Source organism: Geosmithia morbida (assembly GCF_012550715.1).
Source record: "Geosmithia morbida isolate 1262 chromosome Unknown scaffold_3, whole genome shotgun sequence".
Taxonomy (NCBI): Eukaryota; Fungi; Ascomycota; class Sordariomycetes; order Hypocreales; family Bionectriaceae; genus Geosmithia; species Geosmithia morbida.
Genome location: NW_023336190.1, coordinates 1583169 through 1603746, shown reverse-complemented (window position 1 = coordinate 1603746; position 20578 = coordinate 1583169). Strand labels below are relative to the sequence as shown.

General features: G+C 56.1%; 9 protein-coding genes across 9 annotated transcripts; 5 read left to right on the top strand and 4 right to left on the bottom strand.

The window, feature by feature from the left end:
* Positions 1–1417: 1417 nt before the first annotated feature.
* Positions 1418–3025, bottom strand: GMORB2_5422 (phosphatidylinositol N-acetylglucosaminyltransferase subunit C; the record flags this gene model as incomplete). Its single annotated transcript, XM_035467396.1, has 1 exon — positions 1418–3025. The coding sequence occupies one exon, from the start codon at positions 3023–3025 to the stop codon at positions 1418–1420; it is 1608 nt and encodes a 535-aa protein (XP_035323408.1).
* Positions 3026–3589: 564 nt separating this feature from the next.
* GMORB2_5421 (alpha/beta hydrolase fold) lies at positions 3590–4634 on the top strand (the record flags this gene model as incomplete). The annotated part of the gene is made up of 3 exons (XM_035467395.1): positions 3590–3705; positions 3789–4372; positions 4441–4634. The coding sequence occupies 3 exons, from the start codon at positions 3590–3592 to the stop codon at positions 4632–4634; spliced, it is 894 nt and encodes a 297-aa protein (XP_035323407.1).
* Positions 4635–5741: 1107 nt separating this feature from the next.
* Positions 5742–6689, top strand: GMORB2_5420 (uncharacterized protein; the record flags this gene model as incomplete). Its single annotated transcript, XM_035467394.1, has 1 exon — positions 5742–6689. The coding sequence occupies one exon, from the start codon at positions 5742–5744 to the stop codon at positions 6687–6689; it is 948 nt and encodes a 315-aa protein (XP_035323406.1).
* An 860-nt stretch (positions 6690–7549) lies between these two features.
* GMORB2_5419 (Phosphorylase superfamily) lies at positions 7550–8779 on the top strand (the record flags this gene model as incomplete). The annotated part of the gene is made up of 2 exons (XM_035467393.1): positions 7550–8513; positions 8598–8779. 2 exons carry the CDS (start codon positions 7550–7552, stop codon positions 8777–8779), a joined length of 1146 nt encoding a protein of 381 aa, XP_035323405.1.
* Positions 8780–9749: 970 nt separating this feature from the next.
* Positions 9750–11005, top strand: GMORB2_5418 (Phosphoglycerate dehydrogenase or related dehydrogenase; the record flags this gene model as incomplete). The annotated part of the gene is made up of 3 exons (XM_035467392.1): positions 9750–10084; positions 10203–10349; positions 10411–11005. 3 exons carry the CDS (start codon positions 9750–9752, stop codon positions 11003–11005), a joined length of 1077 nt encoding a protein of 358 aa, XP_035323404.1.
* A 222-nt stretch (positions 11006–11227) lies between these two features.
* Positions 11228–15801, bottom strand: GMORB2_5417 (uncharacterized protein; the record flags this gene model as incomplete). Its single annotated transcript, XM_035467391.1, has 2 exons — positions 11228–11259; positions 11535–15801. The coding sequence occupies 2 exons, from the start codon at positions 15799–15801 to the stop codon at positions 11228–11230; spliced, it is 4299 nt and encodes a 1432-aa protein (XP_035323403.1).
* Positions 15802–16714: 913 nt separating this feature from the next.
* GMORB2_5416 (ubiquitin-conjugating enzyme E2 N) lies at positions 16715–17398 on the top strand (the record flags this gene model as incomplete). Its single annotated transcript, XM_035467390.1, has 4 exons — positions 16715–16767; positions 16831–16919; positions 16995–17126; positions 17217–17398. The coding sequence occupies 4 exons, from the start codon at positions 16715–16717 to the stop codon at positions 17396–17398; spliced, it is 456 nt and encodes a 151-aa protein (XP_035323402.1).
* Positions 17399–18046: 648 nt separating this feature from the next.
* On the bottom strand, positions 18047–19027 carry GMORB2_5415 (F-type H+-transporting ATPase subunit d; the record flags this gene model as incomplete). Its single annotated transcript, XM_035467389.1, has 4 exons — positions 18047–18076; positions 18153–18239; positions 18358–18753; positions 19016–19027. 4 exons carry the CDS (start codon positions 19025–19027, stop codon positions 18047–18049), a joined length of 525 nt encoding a protein of 174 aa, XP_035323401.1.
* Positions 19028–19652: 625 nt separating this feature from the next.
* Positions 19653–20435, bottom strand: GMORB2_5414 (uncharacterized protein; the record flags this gene model as incomplete). The annotated part of the gene is made up of 3 exons (XM_035467388.1): positions 19653–19983; positions 20064–20122; positions 20202–20435. 3 exons carry the CDS (start codon positions 20433–20435, stop codon positions 19653–19655), a joined length of 624 nt encoding a protein of 207 aa, XP_035323400.1.
* Positions 20436–20578: the final 143 nt, after the last annotated feature.

The window sequence follows — 20578 nt, the reverse complement described above, 5'->3', positions numbered from 1 at the left end:
GAACAGACGAGATGGTTTTTATGCAGGCGTAGAGGACTAAGAAGATTTCAAGAAGATCAACAGAATTTGTGTGGTAAAAGAACCGGCAGCTACGGAGGGGGATCTTGAGAAGGCAATATAGAGAGGGTGAGTAGGCCGAGAGTTATAGCATGACTCTCTTATAAGCCGGGTCTCTCGATCATGTCCATGACGGTGACATTCCAAATTCAGCTCGTCCGTGTTAGTCCCGGATGAGGCTTTAGTTCCGAGCATATGGACGGAAGGCTCCACACTCTACATACATATTATTATCAGCATGCTAGCTAGTATCACTCTCTCCCTCCCTCCCTCCCTCTCTCTCTCTCTCTCTCTGTGTGTGTGTGTGTGTGTGTGTGTATGTCGCTCTCACGGCCGAGATATGACTGGCTGCATCTGACTCCCCAACGCTGAATACAGGAAAAGTTAGTCTTCAACCGAACAGCTGGGTGCCAAAAACATCTGGCGCCGTCTCCCCGCATCTGGGCCGTCTCCCGTCTCTAAGACCCGTCGGCTGATGGAGCTGAACGATCGATCTGTGTCTTGTCTTTTAGGGTGTCCTTGAACTCATTGTCGGGAGGGAGAGTCATTGTACATGCTCTCTTTAACCGGCAGTCTTGGGACGGCCATGAACGACGACGTATATCAGAACTAGACGGATGTGATGTCCTCAAAATGTGTAAAATGTATATATCATTATTATTATTATGCATCCTCCACTCTGACGGAAGTTGACGGACAAGGCACTATCACCAACCAGTATGATGACTGTTATATTCAGCTGAAAGAAACATCGATTCACAACGCTCGGCTCCCGGTCCGAGGATACGGTATCCAGGTTCTTTTGCCATTACGTAGTTCTGTCTGGGGAGAAGAAAAAGAAGAAGAAGAAAGAGAAAAATCATACTTAGCTTCCGCTAAGTCGGCAAACCAAGGCCGAGCGCCTAGGCTCTCTCCATCATACAAATCATCCATTACACGTATCGATGACGTTGACGGCCATGTCAGCGGTTTCTTCCCCATAATAAAACATGGGAACGAGGTTATCTCGTGGCACACACGGCATACATATCCGTTTCTTCCATTCAGTGACACCAGCTAAACTCTTTTCTTCTTCTACTTCTTTCTCTTCCTGCTCTACTCCCCCCCGCCTTTACCTATTCATATGAGAGCAAGTGCTAAATCTTGATGGAGACAAGTCGTCATCGAGAAAACCTTGGGTGCACCTGCGTCACATGTACGAGAGAAGATGTCCTTGTGACGACGGAAAAGGAAATCGCAGCTTCACCTAGATACGCGGAGCCTGACAAGGAAAGAAAAAAAAAGGAAAAGGCGGAAAGAGCACGGATATGGTGAGAGAGAGAGAGAGAAAGTCTAATTGTATATACTATAGAGTGATGTATTACCTGTCGTCCCACCGCTGGCGACTCATGATGATGGGCCTGGCAGGATCCCAGGGCCCGTGTATCTCATTCTTGTACTTTTGGAGGCCGATGAGCCACCAGCTGCATCCTCCGGTTCCTAGGACCGAAAGGATGACGCTGACGGCCATGCCGACGATGCCACTCTTCCAGGACCAGGGACTGCCATTCTTCCCCTCGCCCATGACGAGCCCGACGCCCAGACCTGCGCCGAGGACGAGGAGCACCGTCAGGATGACGTGATATCGCCAGCTGCGGTGGCGTGCGTAGCGGCGGAAGACGGGGAACAGCCCGAAGACCTCGATACTGAAGAGTGTGATGCTAAACACCTGCTTCGTCGACGGGAGGCGACTGGCCAGCACCGTCGACGCCATCAGCGCCGCGTTGGTCGACAGCGAGGCGGGGAATTTGACGCCCACACCGCCGGAGTAGTCGAAGAAGAATATGTTGATCGCGAGCAGCCAGAACGACATGGCCCAGATGCTGTCGCTCGACGTGGACCGCGTCAGGGACTTGAGGATCGGGCTCAGACCCAACAGCGTCGAGTAGATGAGCGCCGCAGACTTGATGGTTCCCAGGCGCTGGTGGATCGGGCTGTCGTCCTCCGGTTCAAACAGCGGCACATCCGCTCCCTGCGCCTGCTGATGCTGGTGCAGCGCCTCCTGGCTCCCGTTTGGCGTTGAATTTTCCGTCGCCGCCGTAGCCGGTGCGGATGCTGCCGTCGGAGGAGGAGCCGTGATCTTTGTGGTGGCCGGCAGATGGTTCGATGAGCTGGTGGCCGAGGCGTCGTACGATTCGGGTCGCGATGAGGGGGCCGACGACGCCGTTGACGACGAGGACACCCTCGTCTGTGACTGTAGGACAATCGGCCGGCGCAGGCTCGCAGCCCTATTGCGACGGCTACCGCTGCGGCCGATGATGGCATTGGCCGCTCCACCACCCGTACCGATGCAGGTGCCGGCGATGCCCGTCCCGCCGCCGCCAGCGTTGTTGTTTCCCGACTCGTCAACCTTCTCTTCCTCCGATACCCAGCGCTCCCACAGGAGCCAGCCGGAAAACGTCATGACGCTGCTGCACTCGACTATCGACACCGGTGACACGCGCTCCTGGAAGATGCACGCGAAGCACACGACAAATATGATGACGGAGCACACATGCTGCAGGATCACGGTCGAGTCGGCCACCAGGGGCCAGAAATCGTATGGCTTGAGCCGCGGGTTTCTCTGTAGGTTCTCGAGGAAAGTTGCCTGGTCCGTGTAGTTGTCCGGGTCTGTCGCCATCCTTCTCATCAGTACTCTGACTTGACTTGACCTGCTTCCGCCATCGAGGGTTAGGAGGCAAGAGGTGCACGTACACGACTGCTTCACCCACATCAGCTTCTTCCACGCACGCTTCCGTCGTCTTCCTGCGCCGTGCTCCCCACCCATACGCTTCGTGAAGGCTCGTGCCGAAGCCGTGCCGCCACTTCGCCGCGGAGGCGACATGAAGGCATCGTTGGGGGATAGGTGCGAGTTGAAGGTGGGGGGGCCATCGTAATCTAGCGTTGGGAAGGGCGCCTCGCTCTCATCGTCATCCGTATTCGACGGCATCTTTTACTGAGCGCATGCAGTCGGCGGACCTTGCCACACGTCAGTACCCCTTCTTTGTCGGTGCATGAGATGTTTGATGATGATGGATCAACAGATGCTTGGCTGTCCTTGAGCTCAATCCACTGATCACCCCCACGCTGGCTTGTCTTGTACATACCCTGGAGTGCATATGGCGTCGGAACTTTGTGTGTATCAACAGTAGCAGTAGTTACACATGCAAATTTAACACGAGTAATATATTGGACATGATTACTTCCTAGATTTAATTGGCACTAGCAGACAAGATCTCCGTCCAATATCGTTCGGGTTTYTTTTYTTTTYTTTTYTTTTYTTTTTTTTTTTTTTTTTTTTTTKCTGTTATAATTGTTCTCATGTAAAACTCGATACGTCGTGCCGAACTTTTTACTTATTATTTAAACCACCATTAACCTGCTGACGTCAGGTAGCGGCCAGTCTCGGCCCTCACACCTTCCATATGACTTCGAAATTATCAAATGAGTGGGGGCGAACGAACTCTCGTCTTCCCTATCCTTACAATTTCCATGACGACAAACCGACGACGCAATGGCGATGTTTGAGGATGCGGAAACCCGATTTGTCACGGTTGGAGACATCAAGTTCGCCTACCGACAACTTGGGCGTGAATACGGGGTGCCCCTCATGCTCCTGATGCACTTCAGGTATCCCTTTTCCGACGTTCCCGATGGGGGCTGACTACTGTACTAATCATGAGTCCCGCTGACCGAGCTTGGGAGTATCCAAGGGGGACCATGGACGACTGGGATCCAGCTCTCGTCGACCCGCTAGCCCAGGCCCGACCTGTCTTGCTCATCGATAATGCCGGCGTGGGGAGATCTGGCGGTGAGGTGCCCAAATCCCTGACGACATGGGCGCAGCATTATGTGGACGTCACGTCCGCCCTGGGTATCCAGCAGGTTGACGTTATGGGCTTTTCCATGGGTGGATGCGTTGCCCAACTTGTGGCCCTCAATGCTCCCCGCGGAATGGTACGCCGTCTGGTGCTCTGCGGCACCACTCCAAGCACCGGCGAGGGAGTGACGAAAGCTCCCCTAGGCCCCTTTAACCGACTCAAGGCGGCCAGCACGGCGGCGCAGCACCGGAATGCGTTCCTGGATGGCTTCTTTACCAAGTCGAAGCGGAGCCGGGCTGCTGGCATAGCATCGTGGAATCGTATTGCCGACGCTCGGCAGCATCGAGTAGCCATGACGCCCAATGCCGTCCATAGACAAGCCGTGGCATTTGCCAGATTCATGGACCCAAACATGCCACACGAAGGGACATATGATAGATTCCAGGAGCTGACGCTTCCTGTCTTGGTCGCCAATGGTGAGTCTTCGACACGACCTGATATGCTCCTCATTGCAGCCTAACGCGTGCTTGTGTGTCTATGGCAGGCTGCGACGACCTATTGCTGCCGACGGAGAACAGCATCCTGATGTGGAAGATGCTTCGTCACGCTGGGGCACACCTGCATCTTTATCCCGATTCCGGCCATGGGTTTCTGTACCAATATGCCGGTCACTTTGCGAAGCTGATCAACGACTTTCTCGAGCAACCAGACGAGAGGCATACGAGTAGTCGCCTCTGAGAGGGAGTGCGACCGCGGTGCACGGGTGCGGGGCCGGGATTCAGCTTATTGTGTGCGCGCATGAGCACCGCATGAGCTCCCTCTTTCGGCCGTGTGGCTTTACGAGTACTCGTAGGGATAAGTAATCATTTGCCCCTATGTACGGTACTGACCACCGATGCAGGATCCTGGTTGCACTTGCATGCGACGCAAACGGAGGAGTGCTCAGTATCATGCGTATTACTGAGTACCTGCACTGCGGTTTCCTAGTGGATTCGACGGTCCGCTGCTGCTGGCTAGGCAGGTGAGACATGATCCGCGGATTGATTGGTAACCCACCCCAGTGTCCCCGTCCCGCTCCCGGCGCTGCACTGCTGCAGACACCCGAGTTGAGCGTGGGTCCCAATTAGATTTCTGCTTAGGCTGGCCGCCTTCGTCCTTGGGGCTGTCGTCCGTCTTCGTGTGAGTAATGAGCACCTTGCAGACCCAACAAAAGACAGGGTTTGCTTGTCCGGGGGAACCAGGAACCACCAAGTCGGTGCCCAGGCTCCGCGATGGCATAAGCCTTACAAGGGTCCCCGCCCCCTTCGGCTTGTACCACGTACTTGTACGTACGCGTACCGTATTACCAGCAGCACGTGCAGGTCGCTGCTGCCAACTGGCCACACGCGCGACGGTGAGGGCCGACGAAGTGGCTGCGTGTTTGAGTACTGAAAGGGAAAGAGGCTGCAGTGGGCTGTGCTCGAGTCTCAGACCTTCGGTGAGAATGTACGACCACACCTTGGATTGCTCTGTGGATTGTATATACCAGTGTCACTGTGGACCGTCGAAGACGAACTCCCCTTCGCGATGGCTTCACGCGCCACCGTCTGCTAACCATCATCGACCGAAAACGGACGCGCGACTCCCGCCACCAAGCCTGACACCGATTATGGGCGGGGTGATGCCGCCTGCCATCTTCGTCACACCGCCCTGTCTAATAAAGGGGCACCCATTTTGTCAACTGGCTCAATGGGCGAGGTGGTCCGGCCAGGTCCTCCTCTTCACCATCATCCTTGGTTACAGACACCACGTGCCTTGAGAGAAGTTTCTTCATCGAATGGGCCGCCTATCCCGAGAGATCCAACCATGACGGTCGCATCAGAAAATGCGTCGCAACGACGAGTGACGACCCCGACAGCGCCCACGATTCGCCTTGATCGCCTGCCCTCAGAACTGCGGCTCAAGATATGGTCGTGCTCTGTCGAGCCGCGCATCGTGTTGCTGAACGATCTCGTCCACCAGGCCAAGTCGTACCCGCTACCGGTGGTGACGCAGCTCAACGCGGAGGCGCGTAGCGAATCGCGAGATGGTTATGAGCCTGTCGGCCGCGGATCCTACTTTGATTTCTCACGAGACATACTCGTCTGCGACTACCGGCTAGCAGACCAGACTCATCCTGACCCGACTACCGAGAAGCTGGCGCCCCGGGTCGAACGGGTTGTATTCTGGGACTGCGCCCCTGACGAGGAATCCATCAAGTTCCCCGACCTGTACTCGGAGTACCTCACGACATGCTACCACCAGAAGCGCTTCGGCCAGGTCATCTTTGACAGGTTCTGGTTCCCCAACGCCCGCGAGTTCTGGTCCGTCAAGGTCGGCGAGGTCGACAAGAGCTGGATGGTGCATGCGGATTGCGCTGCGCCGCTGGAGGTAAGACTGCAACAGTCGGCGCGCGAGTTTCGCTACTGGGTGGAGGACAACATTATCGAGATTGCGCCCCTGGACCTCAGCAACACCGAGGCTCGCTTCATACTACGGGAGGGTCGCTGCGCCAAAGAGGACTGCCACGAGCTCAATGCCGGTCGCATACACATCGTCTCCAAGGTCAACTTGCTCGACGGGAAATACAACGCGCCGGACGACGGGAGGGCTTGGGTCCGCGTCCTGCCGAGCTCAGGTGGCAGCGCCACCTCCCGTGCTGCCGTCGACAGGATGCGATGGGCCTTTGTCGAAAGAAGCCTGACCTTTTTTCTTCGGCACGACGTTGCGGACGAATCCGGAAGCTTCTCCAGGAGGCGCAGGTGTCCCGGATGAGTGAACCCGGCCCCGCTTTTCCACCTGTACCTCGGCTTCGTGCTGGTTCCGGCTCTTCCTCAAGGTCGGACCCCGAATGACGCATGGATTCCCAAAGGCTTTTGGAAGCGACAACGTGATGGCCAGAAGTGATCTCACCGACATACTACCATGAACACATCCTAGAGACTGGCGGAACCAGACGGCATGCCGGGAATGGACTTGGGCTACGACGACGACGGCGACGACGACGACGACGACGACGACAACCAGAGCGCGCACAAGACCGTACTCTTCAGAACAGGACAAGAGACTCCATGGCTCGTTCCATCCTTCGTCTCCAACATGTCCTTTTGCCAGAAGACTGGCCACGAGGCCTTGACTATCATTGTATTGTTACTTCAGCACGTGAAAGGGATCTGCTTAGTAGGAGTAGTAGGAGAAAAATGTAGGAATACAGAAGAAGAAATCCACCTGCCGCACAAGGAGAAGGGAGATGAAGAATGGTGTAATGTTTCGATTGACGCCGACTGCTGCGTGATGGTAGCGGCAAAAGATGGGTCTGGTCCCTGTCCGGCTCCATTCATGTCATCCCTTTAGGGTCTGGCGGCCCGGCTCCTGGGGTTCCGCGGCCGAGGCGCATGCATGAACATGTATGCAACGGTCTCTCGAATCGACAACCTATCGCTAGCCGCTGTTATCCACCCATCTTCTTCACATGAACGGCGTCAAATGTTCTGCTCCCACTGCCGCTGAGCTCTGGCGGAGATGTAAAACCAAGGATCATGCTCTTCCTGTGTTACTCTCCGTTCATCTTCACGAGCTTCCCCTCAACCAGCAACGTCCACACATCGACCGCAGTTTACGGAAAATCTACCACAATGTCCCACCCAGCGTTGAGCGAATTCCAGATAGGGTGGTTATGCGTGTTGCCCATTGAATTGGCAGCGGCCAAGGAGATGCTGGACGAGAATTTCGGCGGACTACACGAACAAGACGGAAACGACCCAAACTCATACATCTTGGGTCGCATTGGTAGGCATCATGTTGTAATAACCCAGCTCGGAACCGCCGGAACCACGGCAGCAACAGCAGCGGTCATCAACATGAAGCGAACGTTCCCTCAGTTGCGACTTGGGCTCATGGTCGGCGTTGGGGGAGGAATCCCCTCGAATGACCATGACGTCCGTTTAGGGGATGTTGTGGTCAGTTATCCCGAACGTACTTGTGGAGGCGTGATCCAGTACGATGCTGGAAAGATGCACGAGGAGAAGTTTGTGCGAGCTGGCTTATTGAACGCACCCCCGCGCTCTCTCTTGGGCGCGGTAACGGGTATAAGAGCGGCCGCGATAACAGATGACCCCAAGTCTCCGGAATACGTCGACGGGGCCATCTCGCGAAACAAAAGAACGCGGCAAAATTTCGGACGCCCCAGTCCGTCAACGGACCGGCTCTTTCGCCCCGATAAGCCTCATCCTGTTGACGCAAAGTCATGCAGCGGGTGTCCGTCCGCGTGGGAACAAAGTCGAATTGGGCGAGAGGAAGGATATCCCCAGGTACACTACGGTATCGTCGCTTCTGGGAATACATCGGTGAGAAGCGCGGCGATGCGGGACCGTGTATACGAGGAGACCGGAGCTCTATGCTTCAAGACCGAAGCGGCGGGAATCATGATGGATTTTCCATCCATAGTTATCTGTGGTATCTGTGACTATTCCGACTCCCACGAGAACAATATCTGGCAAGGTTATGCTGCGACTGTCGCCGCGGCTTATTCCAAAGAGCTGCTCAGCTATCTTCCTACACAAAAGGCATCATACCAGAGCCTTGACACTGATATATGCAGTAAGTGCCCAGCCTGCGGGAGAAGCTTCAACGGAGGAACATGGATTTTTGGGGGACGAAACGTACTGATGCTGTCGCTGGTAGAACAACTCGTCGGAGAGGTTCGCAACATCGCCCATAAGCTCCAGAAGGTGCCTGTCCAAAGAGACAGCTACCTCCCAGAGGCTACGGCACGAGTCCTGATGGGGGAAAGCCGCTGGGGCCTACAGGAATCAGAAGCGCGTGCTTACGAGCAATCTAAGAACGTCAACTTAGACCACGCCTAGAAGACGTGGAAGTGGATGTTGAAGGATTTGCAGTCACACCTGGTGGTACAAAGGGCGGCGATGATCAACTGTCGATATATTAGGTGATGTAGAGCAAACTGCATAGTCGTACCTACAATTACACAGCGCATCGCTACGATACCTGGCTCCCGCCTCTCTCCTCATTTTCCCCTCTCATGGACTCCTTGGAAATGTCAAGCTCTTGATGAGAGGTGATATGAGGGACTCGGAAAGTTGAGTAAGACTTGAATGGAATATATTTCTTCTTCTTGACTACTATTCAATACTGCAGCTCGATTTGATTCTACTACTGCATCATCGAGAATACGGAGAGAAAGTCGACTGACACAGGCATATAAAATACTATCATATAATGTGTAGACGACGACGGCAACAACAACAACAACAACAACAACAACAACAACAGCAACAAAAGGATATAGTGACAACGCTATGGTCGCCAGTGTATAATAATAATACCAGGAGAAGGGCAGGTGTGTCATATTCGGTACGAGCAGCCTGCGAGGAAGCCGAATAATAAGAGCGGTCGTTGTCTTTTTCATCTCGGGACTCGGGGTCTACCAACAGTGGAACCATTATTAGCCATTGCGCCCTATGCATGTCGTACCAGTCAAATGTCAAGTATTATTGGGCGATGAGGCTGACGCGGACATGGGGAAGGCCTTTCTTGATCTTATTCGATATGAAGGGCGCGCCTTTTATGTGAGTTGTGACGAAGATATTTGATCAATCACCAGTGCTATAAACTGCTGCCATTAACATGGAGAGAGGGGACGCTCCTTCCTGGGACGACCCAACACTGGTTCCTTCCCTCCCATTCACTTCGTCTTGTTCATCGGTCCAATCTGACCCCCTCACTCTTCCAATCTGCAGCTCGCCCTATATTATATCTATGCACGCATGTATGTAGATACCTATATATCTACCTAGAACGGAAACAGCCGCAACAATGGCCCTCGGCAAAGAAAAGCTCCTCGTCTTCCTCCCCGTCGACCCACCCCAAGGATGGCTCGACAAGGTGTCGACCCGCTTCCCCAACCTGGAGGTTCGCTGGGAAAAGGCACGCATTCTTTCCTCAGGCGGGCTGAGCACTCTGGAAGAGGTGTCAGCCGAGGTCCTCGACGGCATCACATTGTTATGCATCATATACCCGCCCGAGAGACCGGGGCTGATGCGTGACGTGCGCTTCGTCCAGATGGTGACCTCGGGGTCCGACTCCTGGGCCGGGCATGCCAAGTATAAGGATCCTGCGGTGGATTTCTGCTCGATCAGTGGGATACATGCGTACGAGGATACCACCTGCAAAGGATACCCACAATCCTTTACTCTCTTCTTCTTTTCTTTTCTTCCCGTTTTTCCTTTTGCTACCGGACTCTGGGGCTGACCCGACTCGGTTGAACAGGCCGCAGATTACGGAATGGGTGATTGGCACCTGGCTATCCCACCAGCGCTTCCTGAAACACTACGCCATGGTCCAGCGGGACGAGGCATCGTGGAGGGCAGAGTGGGACGTGGGCGCCATGAGAGCCGACTCGGCCGGGAGACGCATGTGGGTAGTGATGGCTTCATGGATGGCTTTTCGGCGTGTCGGCTGAAACCTGTTGTGGCAGAGGAATCCTCGGCTATGGCTCCGTCGGCCGTAATGTCGGCCGCGTCGCCCAGGCCCTGGGCATGCAAGTATACGCCTACACCGGCTCGCCGAGGACGACACCCGAGTCGCGCCGTCTGCCTCCCGGATCTACCTACCTGGTTCCCGGGACCGGCGACCCAGACGGCGTCGTTCCCGCGCGCTGGTTCAGCGGCGACCTCGACAGTTTCCTATCCCTAGGCATAGACCTGCTCGTCGTGTCCATGCCCCTCACTGACTCAACGCGCGGGAGCATCGGCCGTCGCCAGTTTGACATCCTCGCCCGCTCCTCCTCCAAGACCTTCGTCTGCAATGTCGCAAGGGGACCCATCATAGACACGGATGCCCTCGTCGACGCCCTTCACGGGGGACTCATCGGCGGTGCTGCTCTCGACGTGACGGACCCGGAGCCGTTGCCTGACGGTCATCCGCTATGGAAGGCGCCCAACCTGCTCATCACGCCGCACGTCAGCTGGCAGTCGAGCTCGTTTTTCGAGCGAACTGTCGACGTTTTGTTCACTAACCTTGAGAAGATGGATGTTGGTGAACCACTTGTCAACTTGGTCAAGAAGGCATGAGAGACATGGGTTCGGACTGGGCTGCCACCCAAGATAGATGAGAAGAAAAACCTATGAGGGGAAATATATACATTGTTGGCTTGTGATAAAGAGTAAGAGTAAAACCATAACCTACTTGCACATGCAATCCTACATACACATACCACTCCACTACATGAAAGTGTGCCCCTCCCTCTCGGCGATGCATAGTGTTACCGTCCACGACTGAGACCTCTCTGCCCACTAGACGCCCTCGACCACGATCCAGCGGACTTCTTCAGTCTTCCGAAGCTCAGTGCCGCCGGTCCCGCTAAGGGGAATACCCCGCCTCCACCGCCACCGCCCCTGGCCGTCGTGTTCCTTGTCGAAGAAGCAGGCGACGTGACATCCACGGTATTGGATCTCTGCACCAGTGAGGTGCGGAAACGCACATCGATATCGGCATCGGCATCGTCGTCTTCATCATCATCGTCATCGTCGTAATCCTCGATAGGCGACAGGGGAAGGTTTGATATACCCCTGTTCTGCTGTTGCTTCTTGAGCATCGCACCCTGCAGCGCAGCCCACGACTCGACCTGACCGTCGTCCGCCTCGTCGACGCAGCTGCACTCGTCCCCGGCGGGACACTCGGTCTCGCCGGCGGCGTGCCACTCGGCCAGGCAGACCTCGTGGGTGGCGCAGCCGCAGGACAGGCACGGGGGGAACAGGGCGTCTATGGGCTCGAGGCAGTACACGCAGCGGAGCTGACTCTGCGTGCGGCGGCACCGGCCGCACGTGCCCACGGCGCCACCCATCCTGGCGTCGGAAGAGGTGTACAGCGCTGGCTCGAGCTGCGTCTCGTGGATGCGGCATATGCCCGTCACATCTAGGCCACGGCTCGACGCGACGATGGCCTGAAGCTGGTCCTTCCTGCCCATGACAATGGGGGATGAGCCCGATTTGCCGCCGCCGCGTGACGTTGTCGTTGTCTGCTGCTGCTGCTGCTGTCGGCGGTTGCCCTCAGGGCTCTTGGTCAGGGTCGACGATGGCGAATCGCGGACGTTGTCGCTGCCACTGGTGGCGTCCACCGTCGTCCTGATGCTGTCGCCGTTGCTGCCGGAGGTTACCCTGTCCGCCTTGATGATGTTGAACTTCATAATCTCCAGGCGGGCCAGCGACTCTTCCCACATCTCGAGCATCTCGGCATATGCGTACCGGTAGTTGGCGTATGCGTCTGCTCGCTTGGCGTCGAGGAACGGCGCGCTCATCCAGCCGTCATCATCGAATATCGTCTGGTCTTCTATGTAGACTGAGACGCTCACGGGCACCAGTGGCAGCGTATCATTCTCATCGTCCTCGTCGTCCTCGTCGTCCACCGAAGTCTGCCCGACGCTGGAGTCACCCATCGCCGTCGAGCTGCCCCATATGGACGTGCCGCCGCCCGGGTGTAGGCTGTTGATGATCGTCTCGACGGGGCTGGGCTTCTTCTTCCCGTAGGTGGCTATGGGAGGTGAGGCAGAGCTGCCGCCTGTGAGCGATCGAGAGACCCCCGTAAGGGACGATGCTAGGCTGGTATTCGCTTTGGGAACTGACCGTCCATGGGGAGATCTGGACCGTCCCCCGTGCGGGGTATCCCGTCCCTTATGTCTGGCCGGGGGCGTCTCACCGCATGAGTACGAGTTGAGCCCTGCCTCTCCGCTCCACAGTGCATCGCCGGATAGTTGCGGCGTCGCGTAGTGCGGCGTCATTGGTGTCCTCGGGGTCGTTATGCCAGAGGTGTGCCGGCTCTTGCTGTACAGATTCCACGCCGAAGAATCCGCCGGGTAGTAGTTGAGCGAAAAGGCGGGGGCCTTCAGGGGTAGAGGCGTCTTGGGCTGGGGGAGCTGCGACTCTGCGTACGCTAGGCCACTGCCTGCTGATGTGTCGCTGAAGATGCACGACAGCATGGCCAGCATCTGTACGTCTGAGATCTTGGCAAAGTACTCGAGGAGCTCTAGGATGAATTCCTGCGCCAACGGATGCTGCCCCCATTTGACTCTCCCGGATAGTCCGGGAGCGGGGCTCATGACCCCGAATCCTGCGTCGAGCGTCGGTTCGCCACGACACCTCGAAACAATCTCGCGGGCGATCACGAGGATGGAGTTCCGCCTTGTGTCGTGGGCCAGGAACTCCAGGGGGATCCCCTGTCTGAGAAGAAGCGTGAGGTACCGCCATATATCGGCTAGGTCGTCATAGCCATACTTCTCCGCCACCATAGCGTTATGCTCGCACACCTCGGCACCGTCACCGAATATTGCGTACTCCTGTGCCAGCTCCTTCTTGGACGGCAGCAGGCCACGCAAATCATGAATCGACACAAGGTTTCGCGGCCGCCCACTACGCCGGCGGCTAAAAGCAGTGCCGGTACCGGTTCCGATGCCCGTCCCGGTACCTCCGCCGCTCGATCGCACGGACCGGTCCTCGCTCCACGTCTTTCGGAGCTGGCGACTCGGGCGGTACCACATGCTCAGCTTGTGCATCGACGTAGATTCAGAATCGCTCGATGACGAAGATGAGGAGTCCTCTGACTCATCGGAGCCAGACAGGTTATCCGTGGCGGATGCTTCTTCAGTGTACCTGTGCCGGGGAGGTGTTTCGTGCGTGAGTCGGCCAAACCCGGCAAAGAATGGCTCTCCCTTGGGCCGGTCCTTCTGCAGCGACGGATTGCTCGAGAATAGGGCCCTAGCCTTTTCTTCCTTACTAGGAAAGAAGCATATGAGCCGTCCTGCGTGGGAGAAGCGAGCGCCGCACGTCCTCACGGGTGGCGGGATGATGGTGCGGTTCGTCGTCGCCAGTGCTGTATCAGCATCGCCGCCAGGGGGTACCAGCTCTTGCGACATGGAGGCTGAGCCGCCGGCAGGGATATCCTCGTCCTCGTCACTACTAGAGCTGATACTATCCATCCCTGCTAGAAGCTCGTCATCCAGATCCCCAACGTTCTTGAAGAAGGTGGTACTGGTCTCCAAATCAACCTCGCCTAGGAGATAGGTAAAGGCAACCTCCAGACAGTTGTGCTTTCTTTGCAGGAACTGTTCCGCGAGTTGGTGGATCTCTCGCGTCATGCGGCGGTGCGTCTCCTCTGGAAGGAAGGACGTCTTTTCAATGGAGAAGGTTGGTGCCGCTGCGGTGGGATAGTCTTCTGGAATATCGATCTTGATCTTGATGAAGGTGGTCTCCCCATCAACACCCCACGGTCCGTTCAGCGACGCCTTCAACGACAGGTTGTCCATATCGATGTTTTCCCACTTGACCTTGGGTATCTGTGTGCTGATGCGCAACAGCTCCTCCTGGACGGTATCGGGCTCTCCCCAATCATCGTCGGGGTAACCATGACCAAAGGCGCTGGAATCCTTGGACATTTGCCTCTTAGGAACATCACGAGAACCCGGTGTCCGTCTCTTTGTGATGGTGATTCCCTTGAGCCATCCGATCTGGGACTGGGTACGGTCTCTCTTGGATCGCACCTTGGCCTTCATAGACGGGCCTCGCCAACCGGCCATGGAGTGACGACCCTGGATGGCTGATCGCATACCGAGCGTGAGAGCGCTCTGCTGGCTGCTGTGCGCTGTGCTGTTATTACTACGCAGGTCTCTCATGGTGCCAGCTTTGCGATCACGACTGGATCCATCGTCGACGGTACGAAACGTCTTGTAGACAGCGCCCTGACGGGTGAGGTTGAGGCCGCGGGTGGCGAGAGAGCCGCGGACGTAGCCGACAGAGGCCAGCACGCTTTCATCGATGCACTGCAACCTCACCTCATGGTCTCCTCCCCACGAAACGAGCTGGAACTCGCGGTTGTCGATATTATCGTCCCCGATTCCGCCACGGCTCCTCCACAAGAACTCCTTGACTTTGTGGTCGCCGTGGCCTGGGAAGACGGCAACGGGGTCGGCAGAGGTATCCTTGGGGTTCTGGTTCAGGTTCCTCCGGTCGTACATGTACAGGTCGCCGGGCTCGTTCTGGGGCATGGCGAGCAGTCCATAGCCAAAGGGGGTGTGTCGGGCTCTCCAGACCGGGTAGTCGGTATTGATGACGTGGTTTGGCTCATCGCTCTCCTTGGCGTAGTCCCAGAACTTGATGCTCCGGTCGAGAGAGCAGGTGACGAGGGCGGTTGGGGACACGCGGTTCCAGTCGATACCGTAGATCTTGGAGGTGTGTGCCGGGATTGTGCGGAGGGGCTTGCATGACCAGCGCTCGTCCCAGATATGCAACCAACGATCATGGGAGGACGCGATGATGTGCGGCTCCTGGCGACTATACTTGACCTGGGTAGCGCCGGCGAACCAGTCGCAAAAGGTGAGGACGGGCTGTCTGGGGCGGCGCAAGTCCCAGGAGTGGACGTAGCCGTCGACGGAACATGTTCCCAGGAAGTCCGGATGGTGCGCGGAGAAGTTTATGTCGGTGATGGCGCGGCTATGACCCTGCAGAGAGTGCTCGATGGCACCCGAGCTTGAGTCGTCGCGCGAGTTGAGGTTCCACACCAGGGCGCGGTGGTTGGCCGTCGATACGACCCAGTAGTCGCGGGCGGCAAATGGTGACCACTGAACGTCCGTCACTAGCCACGGCATGCCATTGCTTCGCAGCCGTCGCGGAGGGTTGAAGGGCGAGTCCAGGTCGATGATGGCCAGGCCCTCGGGCGACGCCAGCGCAATGTCCCTACCGGACGGTGAGATGGTGGCCGACCCCACCAGGCCGTCGACGTGGATGGTGCCATCAGACTCGAAGCTCTCACTGTCGTAGGCTGACTTGATGATCTTACCCTTCTTGGCCTGCTCGAGTGTCTGCTCAAATGTCGGCATCGTGGTGGCGGCCTCGCGTCGTCATGCGACCTTCTCACGGTGAGCGCCTCAATGCCAAGCGGGCATCAATGGGATGGTGGAGCAGAGGACAGTTCCATTTCAAAATAGGGGGATAAAAATACTTTTTCTAAGGTTGGATAATCTCGGCAGCTTCAGTTGTGCTTGAACAGCTGCATCGTGTGTGGTCGTTTTTCTATGGATATATACACCAAATGAAAAAAAGAGGACGATGTTGATGATGATGATGAGTGTAGACAGATGAGATTGAAAATCACCGGAAGTTCATCCCAATGTATCTCGTGGGCGGGATTCTGTGTAGAGGTACCTCACGCTGATTGCCAGCAAAACAGGATCAGGATCCACTGCAGAGCCAGAAGTCGTTCAGGCGTCGTCATGTGCTGAAATGCGCTCAAAGGACGCCGTCGCTTGAATGAGTTCCAACATCTCCCGCTTTTCTTCTACCATCTTCCTTATTCCGTGTGCTCGTGCAATCAATGGCACAATCTCTCCAGTCGAGGAAGCGAAACAAAGATCTACCTTGAAATTATTTCATAATCCCCAACATCCTCTCTGCCGCATCCTTGCACCCAGCGCGTGTAAGCTTCCCTTGTCTCCCACTACTGCACGAGTGCGCCATCTTATCGCACACGCGAGACTTGGGCTGTCCCCCTCCCTCTCCGGGTTTGCTTTAAATCCAACGAGTGCCCCGCCTCTCCAAATCCAACGACACACTTCCACGTTCTTGGCTTTCACTTACGTCAACGTCTTCGCGCCGCCCTTCCTCCCTTCAAGCCGAAAAGAGCATTTTATTTGTCTTGTTCCTGCTGTCTCCCGGTTCTCCCTCTTTCGTGCACTCTCTAGACTCTCTAGACCCTATAGCCCCTCCATCCTACCTCAAGTTGCGTGGCACGACATGGCGCTGCCCAAGCGTATCATCAAGGAGACGGAGCGGCTGATGGCCGAGCCGTAAGTTGACCATGACCAGCCTGCATGTGTGCGCGCGTGCTCTTGCTTACTGACAGCTTGCAGCGTGCCCGGGATCAGCGCCATCCCTCACGAAGACAACCTCCGATACTTTGACGTCGAGATCCACGGCCCTTCCCAGTCCCCCTACGAAGGTATACCATGCAGGCCACACTCTTCTCTCGCGAGACTGCATGGCGGAACTGACTCCTTCTTCTTCCTACCTCTAGGCGGCGTGTTCAAGCTCGAGCTATTCCTCCCCGAAGACTACCCCATGACGCCTCCCAAGATTCGCTTCCTCACAAAAATCTTCCACCCCAATGTCGACAAGCTTGGTCGCATCTGTCTCGATGTCCTGAAGAGTAGGCACACCCACGATACGGCGCAATGGCACATGCTACGAGCCCTTCCAATCGGGTAGTTGAAACGACTCTGCTAACATCATGTGCTAGACAACTGGTCACCTGCCCTCCAGATCCGAACGATTCTCCTCTCCATCCAGGCCCTCCTGGGCGCCCCCAACCCCGATGACCCCCTCGCTGCCGACGTCGCCAAGAGCTGGAAGGACGACGAGAAGGCTGCCATTGCCGTGGCAAGGGAGTGGACCGTGAAGTATGCTACGCCGACAGCTTAGAAGAGGAATATATGGCAAAATGAATAGAACAAAAGCGATGCTCCAGAGAGCAGATACCTTGCCGATATGGTGATGATATATTCTATGGTGGCTGGTCCCATGCTAAAACACTGAACTCTGTTAAGACGCTTGCCGTCTAAAATCTAGTAGGCGGCCTATGTCTATCAAGGTGCGCCATGTGCCGCTGTAAACGAGTCGGGATATTACGTCGTGGCGCCTTGGGCGGCTGGGGCTTCCAAGCTGTAGGCTTGCTCTTCAGTCTACTTGTAACGAAGAGTACTTCTTGTTCCAGCCCACGAGCCCTTGCAACATCAGGGGTCCATATGGTAAATGTGAGGGTGATTGATATACGACGGCCAGGCAAAAGTCAGGCAAGCCACGGACTGATGGCTCAGAGTAGCACCGGCTTATCCGGATCAGAACATATAGCCACGTCACTTATTAAAGTAAGCACATAACAGCACAGCACAGCACAGCAATAAAACGTAATCATGGATGGAACGGGAACTGGCCCCAAGTCTTGTCTTGAAGGGATATTAGCAGAGTCTATTAGCTCCACCGCACGAGTTCTCGTATCTACAATGCTAGAGTACACAAAGGGAAGGAGCTTTCTGTATAGGGATAGTGGAAAGGACGCAAGAAAGCAGCTTAGACGACGGCGAGGTCGCCGAACTTCTCCTGCAGTGGGTGTCAGCAAGCAAAGAAGTAAATGGCGCAGGAGGGGTGGTGTGGTGGTTAGACAGGAGACACGTACCTTGTATCCGGGCACCATCCAGCGCCCCTTGGAGACGAGCTGGTTGGTCTTCTCGTCGATGGTCTTCTCGGCGGCGGCAACCTCGTCCTACAGAGTGAAAAGTATGGGAGTCAGTACCATCATTGTTGCGGGTGCGCAGAAGAAAAGAGGCTGTATGATCGGGGTCGTGGGGTGGTCGTTGACGGGGGAGTATGGTGAGACGTACGACAGTGAGGTCCTCGAAGGGCCTGGCCTCCTCAATGTTCTTGAGGGTGGCGGCAAGGTCCTTGAGCTCAAGGTCGACGGCCTGCTTGGTGGCCTCGGCATTCTTGACGGCCTCGGCTTCGAAGGCGTCGATGGCCTTCAGCTGTCGGTTGACATCGTAGGTGAGGGGCTTGAAGTCCTTGAAGCGCTTCTCGATCTCGTCGACGATGGCCTGGTTCTTGAGGACGGACCGGTAGGCCGAGAAGTCGACGGTGGTGGGCTGCTCCGAGAGCACCTGGACGCGGCGGCGGGCGTCCTCGTTGCGCTTCTTGAAGGCCTGGAGGGAGGAGACGGTCTGGCCGCGGAGACCCAGCGAGCTGGTCACCTTGGTCCAGTCAATCTTGAGAGCGGCGCTTCGCTGTTTCGTCGGGCGCGACGGAGAAGGAGAGAAAAAAAATTAGCTCATCTGGTGCTCATCCGGCCGACCGGGCGGAAAACAGGGGAGGGTGGAAAGCTAGTAGCGAGCGGGAGCGGAAGGGGAGAGAGAAAAAGGGACAAATTGTCCCTCAAAACACTCAATCGCAATGCAAACAACGCGCCGTCGTCGTAGTGCAATCGCAATTGGAACAGGAAGATAGATCCATCCCCTCCCATGCGCAGTTCTCGGGCTGTAGACGTACCGTGGTGGCCATTTTGATAGATGATTTGACGGGTTTAAGGGAGAGTAGGTGGTTGAAGGCGTGGTGCTAGAGTACCAAGGTGTTGATTGACTTTGCCGAGTACACAAGCGGGTCGTGGGAGGAGTCCGGGTAAATGTTCATCACGTGATTGAATCACTACCCGATCCCGGACCTGTCCGTAATAGGCGCACATAGCAACAAGCCCATGGGGTTAGGCGTTCCCCAGAGCCTGGCAGCCAGGGAACCTGGAGGGCGTAGACGGGCCTGTTATTTTGACACGGAACATGTCATCACACTGATGCATACAGGACTGTTGGGTTGGCCACGGTGCTCTTTTTCCCCCGATATGCACATGGTGGTCTCATCTTACAGCCGCCGTATTTCTAGAATCTTTCGCAATACCTTGATCCATACTCATAATAGTCAAGCACAAGAAGAAGCTCAGGCATGCAGTGATAGTATTTGAACTCCAGAGAATTGATCCCATTTTTTTTTTCTTTTGGAACCCCAGCACACATAAGCTAAGAGGGGCAAGCTCTCTAGTACACAGCTAGATGCACACCCCCATAGCCACGCAGGCCTGGGTGAGAGCAAGAGAGGAAGTCAGGTAGGTTCCCTCCACTCCGCTTCTCAGAAACTAGATACTCAATGCCATGATGGAGTTGACGATATCGTTGTCGTTTTCCTTGAGAGCCTTGATAGCCTTGTTGCGGCTGACGCTGGCCTGGGCCATGACGAGCTCAATGTCCTTGTCCTCTAGACCCTCGGCGTCGACCTCCTCATCGTCATCCTCGTCCTCGTCCTCATCATCCTCTTCCTTCTTGGCCTCGCCGGACTCGTGGGAGTGGCTGTGACCCGAGTGGTCGTGACCGGCGTGGTCGTGGTCGGCACCCTGGGCGGCGAGCTGAGCGGCAGCGGCCTGCTGGGCGGCGGCAGCGGTGTCCTCGATCTTGGCCTCACCAAAGACACTATACGAGAAGAAGAAACGTCAGCGGGGGCTAATCCATACAGCTCCAGGTACACACACGGTCTATGTTATAGAACTTACATGTAGGTGTTGCTGTTGGGAGACTTGTAGACCTCGGGGTTGTTGATGACGAAGAGCATCTGTGTTTGAATTGTCAGCTTTCGCTTTCAGCGACTCCGTGGCTGTTTTATGGGATCAGAAATCGGAAGATCATCTTACGTTCTTGGGGCGGCGGAGAGTGACGCGGGTGATTCCAGGAACGCGGATCAGGTTGAGCTTCTCGAGGGCCTTGCGGGCCTTCTTCTCGTTCCTGGAGATGACGGTGGTAGAGCTGGCGGGGAGAGCAGCCTCATCACCAGCCTCGGACTCGTCGCTGCTGTCATCCTCCTTGTCCTCGATGTTGACCTGCTGAGTCTCCTCATCAGGGAGCTCCTCGACTCGGGGGTTGGCCATCTTGAATGAGTTGTGTGTGGGGTTTTCTGAATTGGGAAGGAAACCGGTTCAAATCGTTAGCTTTCTGCTGTTCTTGTGTTTTTTTCCCTTTAATCGTTTGCGCCGTGGGAGAGAGGGGGGAGGGGTGTGGTGGGTTGGGCGGG